The following is a 16,683-nucleotide window of genomic DNA, read 5'->3' on the forward strand; positions in this document are numbered from 1 at the left end:
ATTATGTTTTGAGGTTCATGAGTTATTCTCATGTCAAAATCAACTTTACAATAACACTATTGCAGAGTAATACAGGGCACCTTAGCAAAATGAAGTTTGTTGAAAGCAAGTTTCATAAAAACACCTTGTTGAATAATACAGATCATTTTAGCATATAAAGTTTGCGAAATTGTCTCTTGGTGAAACCAAACTCCAAAAAAAATCACCATTGCAGAAGATAGGATACCTGAGCAGTATGAGGTTTGTGATTTAGTCCCCTGTTGAAACCAAACTTCACAAAAAAATCATCTCACAGAATAACACAGAACATCTTAGTGACAATAGGGTTTGTAATTTAGTCTCCTACTGAAATCAAACTTCTCAAAAAACTTCAGTGCAAAATAGCACAGACCATTTGAATTAGTCCGCTGAAAGCAGTTTCATAAAAATATCACTGCAGAATAAAACAGGTCATCTTGGGATATCTACTTCTTGAAACAGTCTCTTGTTGAAAGCAACTTTCATAAAATTACCACTGTAGAAGATAGGGTATCTTAAGAATATAAGGTTCACAGTTTTGTCTCTTGTTAACCAAATATCTCAAAACACTTCAGCATAAAAAGAATGCAGGCCATCTTTAGCAACAACATGAGGTTTGTGAATTAGTCTCCTGTTGAAACCAAACTTTTCAAAAACACCATGGCAGTATAAAATAGAGCATCTTATGAACATAAAACTTTTAACTTTTTGATCTATCAAAACATAAACTTCAGATATGTACAAAATTCATTTGCAATAACTTTCCTAGAAACTATTCAAACTAGGGGCATATTTATTCTCAGGCACATTACTGTAAAATACTTCCCAGGCCTCAAAAGGACTCTCACTTCTTTTTACTGGTCATTCTTATTCTTAACATGGGTTAAGATATGCGATTTCAGGTTTGTTGACTGAGCAAACTTCTTGTTGCAGGCATCAAATGGACACACGAAAGGTTTGTCTCCAGTATGGATTCGCACATGTGTGCGCAAATTGAAATCCAGGGAAAAGCGTCTCCCACAGCCTTCAAAGGTACACTGGTAGGGTTTCTCTCCAGTGTGAACAAGCTGATGACATTTCAGCTTGGAACTCTCAACAAAAGCTTTGCCACATTCTGCACAGACATGCACTCTCGGCCCATGGATGTGCAAGTGCTTTCTCATAGCAGAATTATCTTTGAACATCTTCTTGCAGCCTTTATGAGAGCATGCTATAGGTCTTGGAAAGTCTCCTTTTGGCTTTTTGGGTCTCATGCTAGTAAATTCTGCCAGTTGTTTGGGATCAGAAAGATCAATGCCAGGTATTCCTTCAGGAGGAAATTTCTTTCCTGTCATATACTCAGAATAATCGGGGGGTGACTCACCAGCCTCTTCTTCAGCTATGGGATCTTCTTTTTCATTAACATCGTCCCACATGGTGAAGGGAAATTCTCCATCAAGAAGATCGATCTGCTTCTGCTCCCACTGTTTGTCACCCAGGTCAGCATTCACGCCTTCTTCTGCACTGGCCTCGATAAAGGTCGTCAAACCACAGAGATTCCCTTCATAGGGGCTGAGCTCATCTTGACCATTCTCTGCCGCCAGGAAGCCCGTAAAAGAGGCAGTAGTCGGCTGGAGATAGTCGTCTTCATTAACTGGCAAAACCATCTGGCTTCCAAATTCAGTACTGAATAGTAGGTTGTCTGAGTCTTGGTAGCCCACCACCTCCTCTCGTGTCTGAACGACAAACATTTCCTTATCATGATCTTTACTACTCAGGCTGCCGCCCACAAGCGGCTGCAGAGCAATAACAGGAGAGTGGTATTGGCTACCATGCGCCCAATCGACACCTACATCTCCATATACTTCGATGGTTTGGCCTACGCTGGTTTCCAAAGAAACCGCCTCGATATCACCGATATTATCCGGTGGCAGCAGCTCCACAAAATCAGCAGGAATCTCTGCGCTTTATGTGTTAAGACACAGAAGTTTCTCTGTCTCAGAGGCCATGGCGGAGACCCGCGCACCGGTCCTGGGTAGCAAGCAGGTGGGAGAGAGCCGAGAGAGCCTGACGAAAGCTGTGCGCTTCAGAGAAAAGCCGCCGTCGTCTGAGCGCCATGGTCTTTTTTATCTGAGCTCTGGGTTGGGATCAGTGTATAATAGGACAGACTTCTCTCACCAAGTCTTGCCCCCCTCCTCCCTGTTTCAGTATGTTTAATGGAGCAGAAGATCTGGGCACATGATGGTGAGTCTGTTCTCTGTTTTAGCCTTGGGGAAGTGAACTTGGCTGGGAATAGCATGGAAGGAGCTTGAGGAGGCATCTTGAGCAGACCCTGAGATGGGGTTTTTATTGGCAGCTCCCTGTCTGCTTCCTTTATGTTTAGTCCTTACTATTGCAGCTGTGTTTAGGGTATGGGTTCTCCACCATGGACTACTAATGCCCACGTGCTGTCTGGCTCAGGAGAATGTTGCACACACACTTTCTTCTGAGGGTATAGATATTTAATTTTGAATTTGTTTTAATTTTTTCTCCATGTCTTCTCATGTAGACTGTGTTTGGCTCTCTTATCGAGACCTGCTCCTGGGAAGACACATAATCCATGGGACAGAATTGAAATAACTGGTGTGCAAGGAGGGGGTAACACAGAAAAGCATGATATATATTCAGAGGCTCCCAGGTTATCTGTAAGATTGGAGTCATATATAAAGAATGGATTTTAGAGGGAGGAAAGAAGCAAAGTAAGACATATGCCAGTGACTTAATGGGACACCATGTTGACTGGCCCATGAGAGTGTCAAGGTTTGGTGATAATAATGTCAGTCCTCAGGATTGATTCCTGGGCTGGTAGGAGACAAGGAGAGAAGCTACTAGATAGCACTAAGGTATGAGAGTAATTCTTAGGTTGTTTGAAAACAGTAAAGATGATTAGGCCTATTGAAACATGCCGGAAATTCTGCTGGTTAATTTCCTTTCAGTGTGACATAAACTACAGTTGTCTGGGAAAATTGAATGTCAACAGAGCAATTGCTTCCACCATATTGTCCTGTGTGTATGTCCGTGTGGCCATTTTCTTGATTCATGACTGATGTGGGAGTTACTTCCTAGCTCCTTGGGCACCACACTCCCCTGACATTAGATGACTAGACTTCTTTTTCTGTGTCTCTGTAGGGCCATCTCCCCAGCCTTCCATCTGGGCAGTACCAGGAACTGTGATTTCCATAGGCAGTGCTGTGACCATCTTCTGCAGGATCCCTCCAGGACTGGCTGAGGTACAGCTACATTATCATCATGTATCCAGTGGAATATGGTATTATTACACCCTACAGGGAGGAACCCAGGAAGTCTTCGAGTTCAGTCTGAAGAATACGATGCACACCAATGCTGGGATTTACTGATGTACATTCTACAATGGAGGCAAATGGTCACAAGATAATGACAAATTGGAGTTGATCATGACAGGTGAGTAATTGCCATGAACACTGTTCTTCAGCCTATTCTCTTTTGCCTACCTCAGTGAACTGCACATGGCCCGTCACAGGCCCTGTCCTGTATTTCTGCTCCTACATATTGATCTCTCCTCTTCCTTTTCCTCTGATGTCCTCTCCTCCCTTTGCTTCCTCTTCTCTTATTTTATCCTTTCCTTTTTAATTTCCATTTTCTCTACTTTTTTGAGTCAGGATCTCAACTATCTGTATGATAGTTGAACTTGATGTGTATCCCCATATAATCTTGAACTTCTGATCCTTCTACTTCTACTCTGTTAGTACCAGCATTGTATACTTGGACAGCCACATCATTCATGTGATGATGGGCATAGAACTCAGGGCATTGCATATATTTGGCAAGAGGTCTACCAACTTAGATTCATACCCTGACCCTCTTTAGGTTTGTGATCCTCCCTCTGTGCTGACTGTGGCCTAGCCTCACTTCAGAATGCTGACTATGGTTTCTAAGTGATGGGAACCGCACTCTCCCCAGCCTTCCATCTGGGCAGTACCAGGAACTGTGATTTCCACAGGCAGTGCTGTGACCATCTTCTGCAGGACCCCTCCAGGACTGACTGAGGTACATTTACATTATCATCATATATCATGGAAATGACAGCAGCATTCTGTACCTATATAGAGCCTTTTATGGTTGTGTTTCACAGAAAATAATAGGAAACATGCTTCATGATATTTATAGGTTGGTGAATTTCCTTTTAATTTCATATTGTCTTCTGTTTTTTAAGACTGAATATTATGGCCAATTTTGATAATGTTTTAAAATAACAGGGTCTGTGTGTGTGTGTGTGTGTTTTGAGGGGGTGGTTTGGGTCTCATGTGTAACTGTGCCTGGCCTTAAAATCTATATATGACAAGGATGATTTTAAATTCACGGAGATTTACCAACCTCTGCTTCCTGAGTCCTAAGACTAAAGGCCTGTACCACCAGCAGCTAAAAACAGTATCTTTTCACTTCTAAGTGTTTACAAGGAGAAGCCATCCCTTACTGTTGATTCTGGACCCGAGGGGTTCTCAGAAAGAAATGTGACTCTTGTCTGTCACGAACCTTATTTCTCTAGATCTTTGTTCTCTGCAGAGATGGAAATGCTTCTTTTCCTCATAACTGCTTACAACAGGACCACAACACATTCTTCATAGCCCCTGTGAGCCCTGGGTACGAGAGGACCTACAGACACTTTGCCTCTTTGAAAAAGAAATCCTACTGCTGGTCACTGCCTAGTGACCCCCTTGAGCTTTCAATCCCAGGAAAGAATGTCTGATAGCTGGTCATTGTCTCTGTGGTCAGAGCAGTCCCAAGGGATGCCATGTGTGATATATCAAGTCTACTTTATGTCTGCTGTGTGCTATTTGATGCACAATGCACTGCTATTCTGACTGGAATTGTTTATTTGCATCTGGATATTACTCTGAATATTTTCTGCTACTCATGTGAATTTAGTACAGATGAAGATGTATTCTTTTGGAGAACAGATATTACCCATCATGATATATGATGCTCCACTCAGTTGTGGCTGTATAAATTACTTTAGTGCATACACATTCACATGCACACACGCACACCTCCCTATTTAATCGTGATATTGAAAACGAAAGAGCCTATACTAGCTTTTTCACTAAGGAAGTCTTTAACCTTTTCTCACAACATCTTTTGAATATTATGTGTTAATTTTTTTGGCAGATACAAGTATATTCATCCTGGGAGTAACAGTCCTTACCTATCCATGGTGAGATGCATTCTTTTTTTATTAATTAGGTATTTTCTTCATTTACATTTCCAATGCTACCCCATAAGTCCCCCAAACCCTCCCCTCTACTCTCCTCCCCCCCAACTCCCACTTCTTGGCCCTGGTGTTCCCCTGTACTGAGGAAGATAAAGTTTGCAAGACCAAGGGGCCTCTCTTTCCACTGATGGCTGACTAGGCCATCTTCTGATACATATGCAGCTAGAGACACAAGCTCCGTGGGGTACTGGTTAGTTAATATTGTTGTTCCACCTATAGGGTTGCAGATCCCTTTAGCTCCTTGGTTACTTTCTCTAGCTCCTCCATTGGGGGCCCTGTGATCCATCCAATAGCTGACTGTGAGCATCCACTTTTGTGTTTGCTAGGCCCCGGCATAGTCTCACAAGAGACAGCTATATCTGGGTCCTTTCAGCAACATCTTGCTAGTGTGTGCAACAGTGTCAGCGTTTGGAGGCTGATTATGGGATGGATCCCCGGGTATGGCAGTCTCTAGATGGTCCATTCTTTCGTCTCAGCTCTAATCTTTGTCTCTGTAACTCCTCCCATGGGTGCTTTGTTCCCAATTCTAAGAAGGAGCAAAGTGTCCACACTTTCGTCTTCGTTCTTCTTGAGTTTCATGTGTTTTGCAAATTGTATCTTGTATATTGGGTATTCTAAGTTTCTGGACTAATATCCACTTTTCAGTAAGTACATATCATGTGAGTTCTTTTGTGATTGGATTACCTCACACATGATGACGCCCTCCAGGTCCATCCATTTGCCTAGGAATTTCATAAATTCATTATTTTTAATAGCTGAGTAGTACTCCATTGTGTAAATGTACCACATTTTCTGTATCCATTCCTCTGTTGAGGGACATCTGGGTTCTTTCCAGCTTCTGGCTATTACAAATAAGACTGCTATGGACGTAGTTGAGCATGTGTCCTTCTTACCGGTTGGAACATCTTCTGGATATATGCACAGGAGAGGTATTGCGGGATCCTTCGGTAATACTATGTGCAATTTTCTGAGGAAGCACCAGACTGATTTCCAAAGTGGTTGTACAAGCTTGCAATCCCTCCAACAATGGAGGAGTGTTCCTCTTTCTCCACATACTCACCAGCATCTGCTGTCACCTGAATTTTTGATCTTAGCTATTCTGGCTGGTGTGAGGTGGAATCTCAGGGTTGTTTATATTTGCATTTCCCTGATGATTAAGGATGCTGAACATTTTTTCAGGTGCTTCTCAGCCATTTGGTATTCCTCAGCGGAGAATTCTTTGTTTAGCTCTGAGTCCCATTTTTTAATGGGGTTATTTGATTTTCTGGAGTCCACCTTCTTGAGTTCTTTATATATATTGGATATTAGTCCCCTATCTGATTTAGGATAGGTAAAGATCCTTTCCCAATCTGTTGGTGGCCTTTTTTGACAGTCTCTTTTGCCTTACAGAAGCTTTGAAATTTTATGAGGTCCCATTTGTCAATTCTCGATCTTACAGCACAAGCCATTGATGTTCTATTCAGGAATTTTTTCCCTGTGCCCATATCTTCGAGGCTTTTCCCCACTTTCTCCTCTATAAGTTTCAGTGTCTCTGGTTTTATGTGGAGCTCCCTGATCCACTTAGATTTGACCTTAGTACAAGGAAATAGGAATGGATCAATTCGCATTCTTCTACATGTGATAACTGCCAGTTAAGCCAGCACCATTTGTTGAAAATGCTGTCTTTTTTTCCACAGGATGGTTTTAGCTCCCTTGTCAACGGTCAAGTAACCGTTGTTACAACGGTGTGCAGGTTCATCTCTGGGTCTTCAATTCTATTCCATTGGTCTGTTTGTCTGTCACTAAACCAGTACCATGCAGTTTTTTTTATCACAATTGCTCTGTAGTAAAGCTTTAGGTCTGATTCCACCAGAGGTTCTTTTATCCTTGAGAAGAGTTTTTGCTATCCTAGGTTTTTTGTTATTCCAGATGAATTTGCAGATTGCTCTTTCTAATTCGTTGAAGAATTGAGTAGGAATTTTGATGGGGATTGCATTGAATCTGTAGATTGATTTTGGCTAGATAGCCATTTTTACTATATTGATCCTGCCAATCCATGAGCATGGGAGATCTTTCCATCTTCTGAGATCTTTAATTTCTTTCTTCAGAGACTTGAAGTTTTTATCATACAGATCTTTCACTTCCTTAGTTAGAGTCATGCCAAGGTATTTTATATTATTTGTGACTATTGAGAAGGGTGTTGTTTCCCTAATTTCTCTCTCAGCCTGTTTATCCTTTGTGTACAGAAAGGCCATTGACTTGCTTGAGTTAATTTTATATCCAGCTACTTCACTGAAGCTGTTTATCAGGTTTAGGAGTTCTCTGGTGGAATTTTTAAGGTCATTTATATCGTATCATCTGCAAAAAGTGATATTTTGATTTCTTCCTTTCCAATTTGTATCCCCTTTATCTCCTTTTGTTGTCAAATTGCTCTGGCCAGGACTTCAAGTACAATGTTGAATAGGTAGGGAGAAAGTGGACAGCCTTGTCTAGTCCCTGATTTTAGTGGGATTGCTTCCAGTTTCTCAGCATTTACTTTGATGTTGGCTACTGGTTTGCTGTAGATTGCTTTTATCATGTTTAGATATAGGCCTTGAATTCCTGATCTTTCCAAGACTTTTATCATGAATGGGTGTTGGATTTTGTCAAATGTTTTCTCCGCATCTAAGGAGATGATCATGTGGTTTTTGTCTTTTAGTTTGTTTATATAATGGTTTATGTTGATGGATTTCTGTATATTAAACCATCCCTGCATCCCTGGAATGAAACCTACTTGGTCAGGATGGATGATTGTTTTTATGTGTTCTTGGATTCCGTTAGCAAGAATTTTATTGAGTATTTTTGCATCGATATTCATAACGGAAATTGGTCTGCAGTTCTCTATCTTTGTTGGGTCTTTCTGTGGTTTAGGTATCAGAGTAATTGTGGCTTCATAGAATGAATTGGGTAGGGTACCTTCTGCTTCTATTTTGTGGAATAGTTTGTGAAGAACTGGAATTAGATCTTTGAAGGTCTTATAGAACTCTGCACTAAACCCATCTGGTCCTGGGCTTTTTTTTTTTTTTTTGATTGGGAGACTATTAATGACTGCTTCTATTTCTTTAGGGGATATAGGACTGTTTAGATCATTAACCTGATCCTGATTTAACTCTGGTACCTGGTATCTGTCTAGAAATTTGTCCATTTCATCAAGGTTTTCCAGTTTTGTTGAGTATAGCCTTTTGTAGAAGGATCTGATGGTGTTTTGGATTTCTTCAGGATCTGTTGTTATGTCTCCTTTTTCATTCCTGATTTTGTTAATTAGGATGCTGTCCCTGTGCCCTCTAGTGAGTCTGGCTAAGGATTTATCTATCTTGTTGATTTTCTCAAAGAACCAGCTCCTTGCTTGGTTGATTATTTGAATAGTTCTTGTTTCCAGTTGGTTGATTTCACCCCTGAGTTTGATTATTTCCTGCTGTCTACTCCTCTTGGGCGAATTTGCTTCCTTTTGTTCTAGTGCTTTCAGGTGTGTTGTCAAGCTGCTAATGTGTGCTCTCTCTAGTTTCTTTTTGGAGGCACTCAGAGCTTTGAGTTTTCCTCCCAGAAATGCTTTCATTGTGTCCCATAAGTTTGGGTACATTGTGGCTTCATTTCATTAAACCCTAAAAGTCTTTAATTTCTTTTTTTATTCCTTCCTTGACCAAGGTATCTTTGAGAAGAGTGTTGTTCCGTGTCCATGTGAATGTTGGCTTTCTATTATTTATGTTGTTATTGAAGATCAGCCTTAGGCCATGGTGATCTGATAGGATGGATGGGACAATTTCAATATTTTTTTTATTTGTTGAGGCCTGTTTTGTGACCAGTTATATGGTCAGTTTTGGAGAAGGTACCATGAGGTGCTGAGAAGAAGGTATATCCTTTTGTTTTAGGATAAAATGTTCTGTAGATATCTGTTAGATCCATTTGTTTCATAACTTCTGTTAGTTTCACTGTGTCCCTGTTTAGTTTCTGTTTCCAGGATCTGTCCATTGATGAGAGTGGTGTGTTGAAGTCTCCCACTATTATTGTGTGAGGTGCAATGTGTGGTTTGAGCTTTACTAAAGTCTCTTTAATGAATGTGGCTGCCCTTGTATTTGGAGCATAGATATTCAGAATTGATAGTTCCTCTTGGAGGATTTTACCTTTGATGAAAATGAAGTGCCCCTCCTTGTCTTTTTTGATAACTTTGGGCTGGAAGTTGATTTTATTAGATATTAGAATGGCTACTCCAGCTTATTTATTCAGATCATTTGCTCGGAAAATTGTTTTCCAGCCTTTCACTCTGAGGTAGTGTCTGTCTTTTTTTCTGAGATGGGTTTCCTGTAAGCAGCAAAATGTTGGGTACTGTTTGTGTAGCCAGTCTGTTAGTCTATGTCTTTTTATTGGGGAATTGATTCCATTGATATTAAGAGATAATAAGGAAAAGTAATTGTTGCTTCCCATTATTTTTGTTGTTAGAGTTGGCATTCTGTTCTTGTGGCTGTCTTCTTTTAGGTTTGTTGAAGGATTACTTTCTTGCTTTTTCTAGGACATGGCTTCAGTCCTTGTATTTTTTTTTTCTGTTATTATCCTTTGAAGGGCTGGATTCATGGAAAGATAATGTGTGAATTTGATTTTGTCATGGAATACTTTGGTTTCTCCATCTATGGTAATTGAAAGTTTGGTTGGTATAGTAACCTGGGCTGGCATTTGTGTTCTCTTAGTGTCTGTATAACATCTGTCCAGGATATTCTGGCTTTAATAGTCTCTGTTGTAAAGTCTGGTGTCATTCCATAGGCCTGCCTTTATATGTTACTTGACCTTTTTCCCTTACTGCTTTTAATATTCTATCTTTATTTAGTGCATTTGCTGTTCTGATTATTATGTGTCTGGAGGAATTTCTTTTCTGGTCCAGTCTATTTGGAGTTCTGTAGGCTTCTTGTATGTTCATGGGCATGTCTTTCTTTAGGTTTGGGAGTTTTCTTCTATAATTTTGTTGAATATATTTGCTGGCCCTTTAAGTTGAAAATCTTCATTCTCATCTACTCCTATTATCTGTATGTTTGCTATTCTCATTGTGTCCTGGATTTCCTGGATGTTTTGAGTTGGGATCTTTCTGCATTTTGTATTTTCTTTGATTGTTGTGCCGATGTTCTCTATGGCGTCTTCTGCACCTGAGATTCTCTTTTCCATCTCTTTTATTATGTTGCTCATGCTCGCATCTATGGTTCCAGATTTCTTTCCTAGGGTTTCTATCTCCAGTGTTGCTTCACTTTGGGTTTTCTTTATTGTGTCTACTTCCCTTTTTAGGTCTAGTATGGTTTTGTTCATTTCCATCACCTGTTTGGATGTGTTTTCCTGTTTTTCTTTAAGGACTTGTAACTCTTTAACAGTGTACTCCTGTATTTCTTTAAGTGAGTTATTAAAGTCCTTCTTGATGTCCTCTACAATCATCATGAGATATGCTTTTAAATCTGGGTCTATCTTTTTGGGTGTGTTGGGGTACCAGGACTTGGTGTGGTGGGAGTGCCCTCGTCTGATGATGGTGAGTGGTCTTGGTTTCTGTCAAGGAACATAAGATTCTTATGTTTGCCTTTCACCATCTGGTAATCTCTGGAATTAGTTGTTATAGTTGTCTCTGGTTAGAGCTTGTTCCTCTCGTGATTCTGTTAGCCTCTAGCAGTAGACATGGAAGACTAGCTCTCTCCTGAGTTTCAGTGGTTAGAGCACTCTCTGTAGGCAAGCTCTCCTCTTGCATGGAAGGTGAGCAGATATCTGGTGTTTGGACCTGCCTCCTGGCAGAAGATGAAGGCCTGAAACAGAGCTTGTCCCAGAATCTGTGTAGCTTCTGTAGTCCACACTCTCACCTGCGCAGAGTAGTCTTGGTGGAATCAGGGAACCCAAGATGGCTCCCCCAGATGCTGTGGTGAAGCCCTCCAGGGTGGGGCTGACACCTCGCCTCTGGCAGGGAAGGTGCCTGGGTGTCTGGAGCCCGAAACATGGTCTGCCCCAGAAGCTCTGTGGGTTCTGCCTGTCCCAGAAGCTGTTAGCTTCTGCACTCCACACTCTCTCCTGGGCAGCCCAGTCTTGGTGGGATCCAGGAACCCCGTGAGATGCATTCTGAATGATGCTGTACCACTTGTTTACTGCTACTGCAACATTCCTTCTGAATTGTGTGTGAGAAGTACAGCACTAGCCAATGGTGATAGAAACTTTGAAAGCGTTAGTTTCAGAAAATAAAGCTTTCTTTTTAAACAAATAATTTTGTTTTGGCTGTTTGAGACTGGTTTCTCTGTTTACCCATTCTGGAACTTGCTCTGTAGACTGTGGTGGCCTTGAACTCAAGGTATAGAACCTTGAGAGACTGCCTACCTCTGTCTCTCAAGTGCTGAGATTAAAGGTATACGACACTCCTGACTGTTCAGTTCATGTTTACATTAAAATTTCAGGTCAGGTATTGTCACAGGCAGACATATCTTTTATTTCAGTACTCAGATCTCTGTGAGTTTGAGGCAATAAGTGTTATTACTGTGCATCGAGAATCTCTTACAAACATCACCTGTCAATAAAAAAGCTGATGGCCAATGAGCTGAGACAGGAAATAGGAGGTAGGACACTGGCAGGAAGAGAGAAGGTTCTAGAAAATAGTAAGTATAAATGAGAGATTCAAGAGAGACTCAGGAAGATATTGGAGATATGAGATGGACTGAGGGGGAAGGTCATAAGCCAGCAGGTAGGGGAATTTGGATAGCCACTTAGGAGACGAAAGGAAAGAAGTAGGCTGGGAAGATGTGATGTGAGGGATGCATGGTACTTGAGCACAGGTAACCAGCCACATGGCAGAATGTAGGCTAGAATAAATGGGATTATTGTTAGTTAAATCTAGTCAGAAAATAGCCTAGCTATATGGCTAAGGTATTTGTAAATATATTTGAGTGTGAGTCTTACTTCTGGGAACATGGGACTGGGAGGAAGAAACAGGCCATTACTTCTTTTTTCTCCCCCAAAATAGTCCCCACTGCTGCTTTCCTGTTACATAATTTCATTACACTTTCAGTTTCCTACATATCTTAAGTTCTCTTTCTTATGGCTACCATTTTTAGTTTCAATATACAAACTCTCATAGTTTTAAAGATTTATTTATTTTATTTTATGTATATGAGTACATTATAGGTGTACAGATGGTTGTGAGCCTTCATGTGGTTGTTGGGAATTGAATTTTTCTATTTTCTTTTTTTAAAAATTTATTAGATACTTTCTTTATTTACATCTCAAATGCTATCCCAAAAGTTCCCTATACTCTCCCACCACCCTGCTCCCCTACCCACCCACTTCCACTTCTTGGCCCTGGCGTTCCCCTGTACTGGGGCATATAAAGTTTGCAAGACCTAGGGGCCTCTCTTCCCAATGATGGCCAACTAGGCCATCTTCTGCTACATATGCAGCTAGAGACACAAGCTCTAGGGGTACTGATTAGTTCATATTGTTGTTCCACCTATAGGATTGCAGACCCCTTCAGCTCCTTGGGTACTTTCTCTAGCTCCTCTATTGGGGGCCCTGTGTTCCATCCTATAGATGACTGTGAGCATCCACTTCTGTATTTGCCAGGCACTGGTGTAGCTTCACAAGAGATATCTATACCAGGGTCCCTTCAGCAAAATCTTGCTGGTGTATACAATAGTGTCTGGGTTTGGTGGCTGACTATGGGATGGATTCCCGGGTGAGGTAGTCTCTGGATGGTCCATTCTTCCATCTTAGCTTCAAACTTTGTCTCTGTAACTCCTTCCATGGGTATTTTGTTCCCTATTCTAAGGAGGAATGAAGTATCCACACATTGGTCTTCCTTCTTCTTGATTTTCTTGTATTTTGCAAATTGTATCTTGGGTATTCTAAGTTTCTGGGCTAATATCCACTTATCAGTGAGTACATATCATGTGAGTTCTTTTGTGATTGGGTTACCTCACTCAGGTTGATGCCCTCCAGGTCCATCCATTTGCCTAGGAATTTCATAAATTCATTCTTTTTAATATGTGAGTAGTACTCCATTGTGTAAATGTACCACATTTTCTATATCCATTCCTCTGTTGAGGGACATCTGAGTTCTTTCCAGCTTCTGGCTAATATAAATAAGGCAGCTATGAACATAGTGGAGCATGTGTCCTTATTACCAGTTGGAACATCTTCTGGATATATGCCCAGGAGAGGTATTGCGGGATCCTTCGGTAATACTATGTGCAATTTTCTGAGGAACCGCCAGACTGATTTCCAGAGTGGTAGTACCAGTTTGCAATCCCACCAACAATGGAGGAGTGTTCCTCTTTCTCCACATACTTGCCAGCATCTGCTGTCACCTGAATTTTTGATCTTAGCCATTCTGACTGGTGTGAGGTGGAATCTCAGGGTTGTTTTGACTTGCATTTCCCTGATAATTAAGGATGTTGAACATTTTTTTCAGGTGCTTCTCAGCCATTTGGTATTCCTCAGGTGAGAATTCTTTGTTTAGTTCTGAGCCACATTTTTTAATGGGGTTATTTGATTTTCTGGAGTCCACCTTCTTGAGTTCTTTATATGTATTGGATATTAATTCCCTATATGATTTAGGATAGGTAAAGATCCTTTCCCAATCTGTTGGTGGCCTCTTTGTCTTATTGACAGTATCTTTTGCCTTACAGAAGCTTTGAAATTTATGAGGTCCCATTTGTTGATTCTTGATCTTTCAGCAGAAGCCATTGCTGTTCTGTTCAGGAATTTTTCCCCCCTGTGGCCATATCTTCAAGGCTTTCCCCCATGTTCTCCTCTATAAGTTTTAGTGTCTCTGGTTTTATGTGGAGTTCTTTGATCCACTTAGCCTTGAGCTTTGTACAGGAGATAAGAATGGATCATTTCTTGGGAATTGAAATTTTAGGACTTCTGCTTGCTCTGGTTGGCTCTGATTGTTCCTGTTAGTTCTGGTCAGCTCTGGTCAACTCTGTTTGCCCAGTCACTGCTTGCTCCAGCCCAAAGATTTATTTATTGTTATACATACGTGCACTGTAGCTGACTTCAGACACACCAGAATAGGGCGGCAGATCTTATTACAGGTGGTTGTGAGCCACCATGTAGTTGCTGTGATTTGAACTCAGGACCTTCAGAAGAGCAGTCAGTGCTCCTACCCCCTGAGTCGCCTCCCCAACCTCCACTCACATAGTTTTAAATGTAAGTTTCTTACATGAGTGAATCCATGTGGTATTATCCCCGAGTCTGGCTTACTTGGTGTAATATAATGATTTCCAGTTTCTTATGGGCATCATGACTTCATTTTTCTCTCCAAATGTATAAAGTTCCATTCTGCCTACATACTACATTGTCTAATTTATGTGCATCCAAGCTGCCCTGTGTAAATTTCCTATCTGCTGTGACTAGTGCAGTAGAAGTGCACACAATTGTGCAAGACCTTGCTATGTTGATTTAGAGTTTGCCAGGATTAGCTACGAAGCTCCATCCCTTTTATTAAAACAAACAAAAAGAAAACAAACAAAATATAATATATTAGACACTGTATGCTGTTAGACACTTTGGAGGCTGTTATTTAATTTAGAAATGTCTTTGTAGATTGTAACATTTTTCAATTTCTGAATGTCATATTTCATGTTTGACCTCCAATTTTTATTGTAAAGCCCTTTGCCTGTTGTCTGGTGATTGTCTTTTCTGTAGGTGGTTCACTCGGGCTTTCAGTCAAGATTAGTGTATGCTCTTCCCAGACTATCTGGAAGAAGTTCTTCTCTAACACTAGAGGACTGAGTGTTATCCTTTATGAACCACCTCCCCAAATGAACTTTGGTATTGTATTTAATTTCTCTCATCAGTTAGGCATGCTGGTACATGCTTATGATACCAGCTGAAGGCAGCTGAAGTCAGGAAGGTCTCAGGGTTGAAGTCATCTTGGGCTAAGACTCTATTTTATAAGACTTATCATAGCCACTACCTATATGATCAATCACATATTGTTTTCTTAGGTAGGTTCCCTATAGTTTCCTAAATACCTAGTTCTGTGTTTGCTATAAGGTAGGCACTCAATAATTCTTTGATTGAATGAGTGAACTAATGTAACAGACCTTTAATAACAGATCACCTCTGTTTTCTAATTGCAGGTCCATCTGGGTCTCCCATTGTGGTTTGGGTCGCAGTTGCTGCTGTCTGCTTCCTCTTCCTCCTCCTTCTCCTCCTCTTCCTCCTCTGCCTCTGCCGCCATTGGGCCAAATGTAGTATGTCCTGGGATGGAGGAAGGATTAGTATGGGAGTGGTGTATGGGGGTTGGTGGGTTCTAAGACTGCGTTGTCTTTCTGTAGAGACCAGCAGTGGTGAGATCATGAGCCAAGTGAAATATAAGAGGTACGAAAATTTGACTCTTCCAATAAATACACCTCTGCATCTCCATCTAAGACTATTGTCTGAGTACTGGATATTGAAGCCAGGGTCTCTACTGCTCAATGGACACTCTTAACTCCTAAAAATTCTACTTATATGTCATTTCTTAGGGATAATTTAACTTTTCAACTTCTTTTTACTCAGCTCCAGCCCAGTCATGGACATTGAGGAAAACAGTAAATGTAAGGTGGAGTACATCTCTCTGAGGAAAGGGATGCTTGGGGGACTTAGGAGACCTTCAGAGACGAACAGAAGAGGCGGGAGGTGCGACTCTGCTACGTCATGTTTTCATCTTTCCCTAGGATTCTGTTGGTCATTTATGAAACATAAAATACAAAGCTATATAGTTTAAAGGCTCATGTGAAAGAGGCCCACTCTCTCACCTTTCTTCCAGATGATGAGTTGGAATGCATTCAGCCTGAGAACTGCAGCCAGGTGGACACACAGGTGAGCTTTCCCTACCTTTCTGTTCTTCTTTCCTAGAATCCTACCTAGGCATTCTCTTCATAATTTGTGTCTCCTGATGACAGGCATCTGCAGCAGAAGACTCAAAGGAGGTGACTTATGCCCAGCTATGCCAAGAGAACATGCATTCACTTCCCTCCAATACTCTTCACCACACATCTACACAGACCTGGGTATATGCCACATGCATATTATCCCAAGAAAAGAGCCAGAACTAGCAATGAGGCACGCAGGTATTTCTTCAGCAGAGGGAGGTGCCATGAGTGATGAATGAAGCTTCTCATGTTCTTCAACTCAAACCATCAGCTTGGGGATCCAATGAGCTCAAGTGTGGAGTAGCTTGTTAACTGCGAAGGAACTCTGGAGCTCACAGACATCACTCAGCAAGCTGTGATTCCTTGTGATTTGCTCATGTATTCACTTGTGTACCTGTCAGATATAAACAGATAACTCTTTCCTTGGGCTCCTGCTAACTTATTCAGGGTTCTCTAGAGTCACAGGACTTATGGATAGTCTCTATATAGTAAGGGAACTTATTGATGACTAACAGT

At 41.1% G+C, this 16,683-nt stretch overlaps 1 protein-coding gene and 1 pseudogene across 1 annotated transcript; one reads left to right on the forward strand and one right to left on the reverse strand.

Moving 5' to 3' along the window:
- Positions 1-872: 872 nt before the first annotated feature.
- Positions 873-2,006, reverse strand: LOC147003749 (transcription factor YY2-like). The gene is given in 1 exon segment (XM_085841091.1): positions 873-2,006. A coding segment is annotated over 1 exon segment (1,134 nt).
- Positions 2,007-3,173: 1,167 nt separating this feature from the next.
- Positions 3,174-16,350, forward strand: LOC147003750 (leukocyte immunoglobulin-like receptor subfamily B member 5; annotated as a pseudogene).
- Positions 16,351-16,683: the final 333 nt, after the last annotated feature.

The sequence above is a fragment of the Mus caroli genome, unplaced genomic scaffold, assembly GCF_978045245.1.
Source record: "Mus caroli unplaced genomic scaffold, Mus_caroli_1 scaffold_8, whole genome shotgun sequence".
Lineage (NCBI taxonomy): Eukaryota > Metazoa > Chordata > Mammalia > Rodentia > Muridae > Mus > Mus caroli.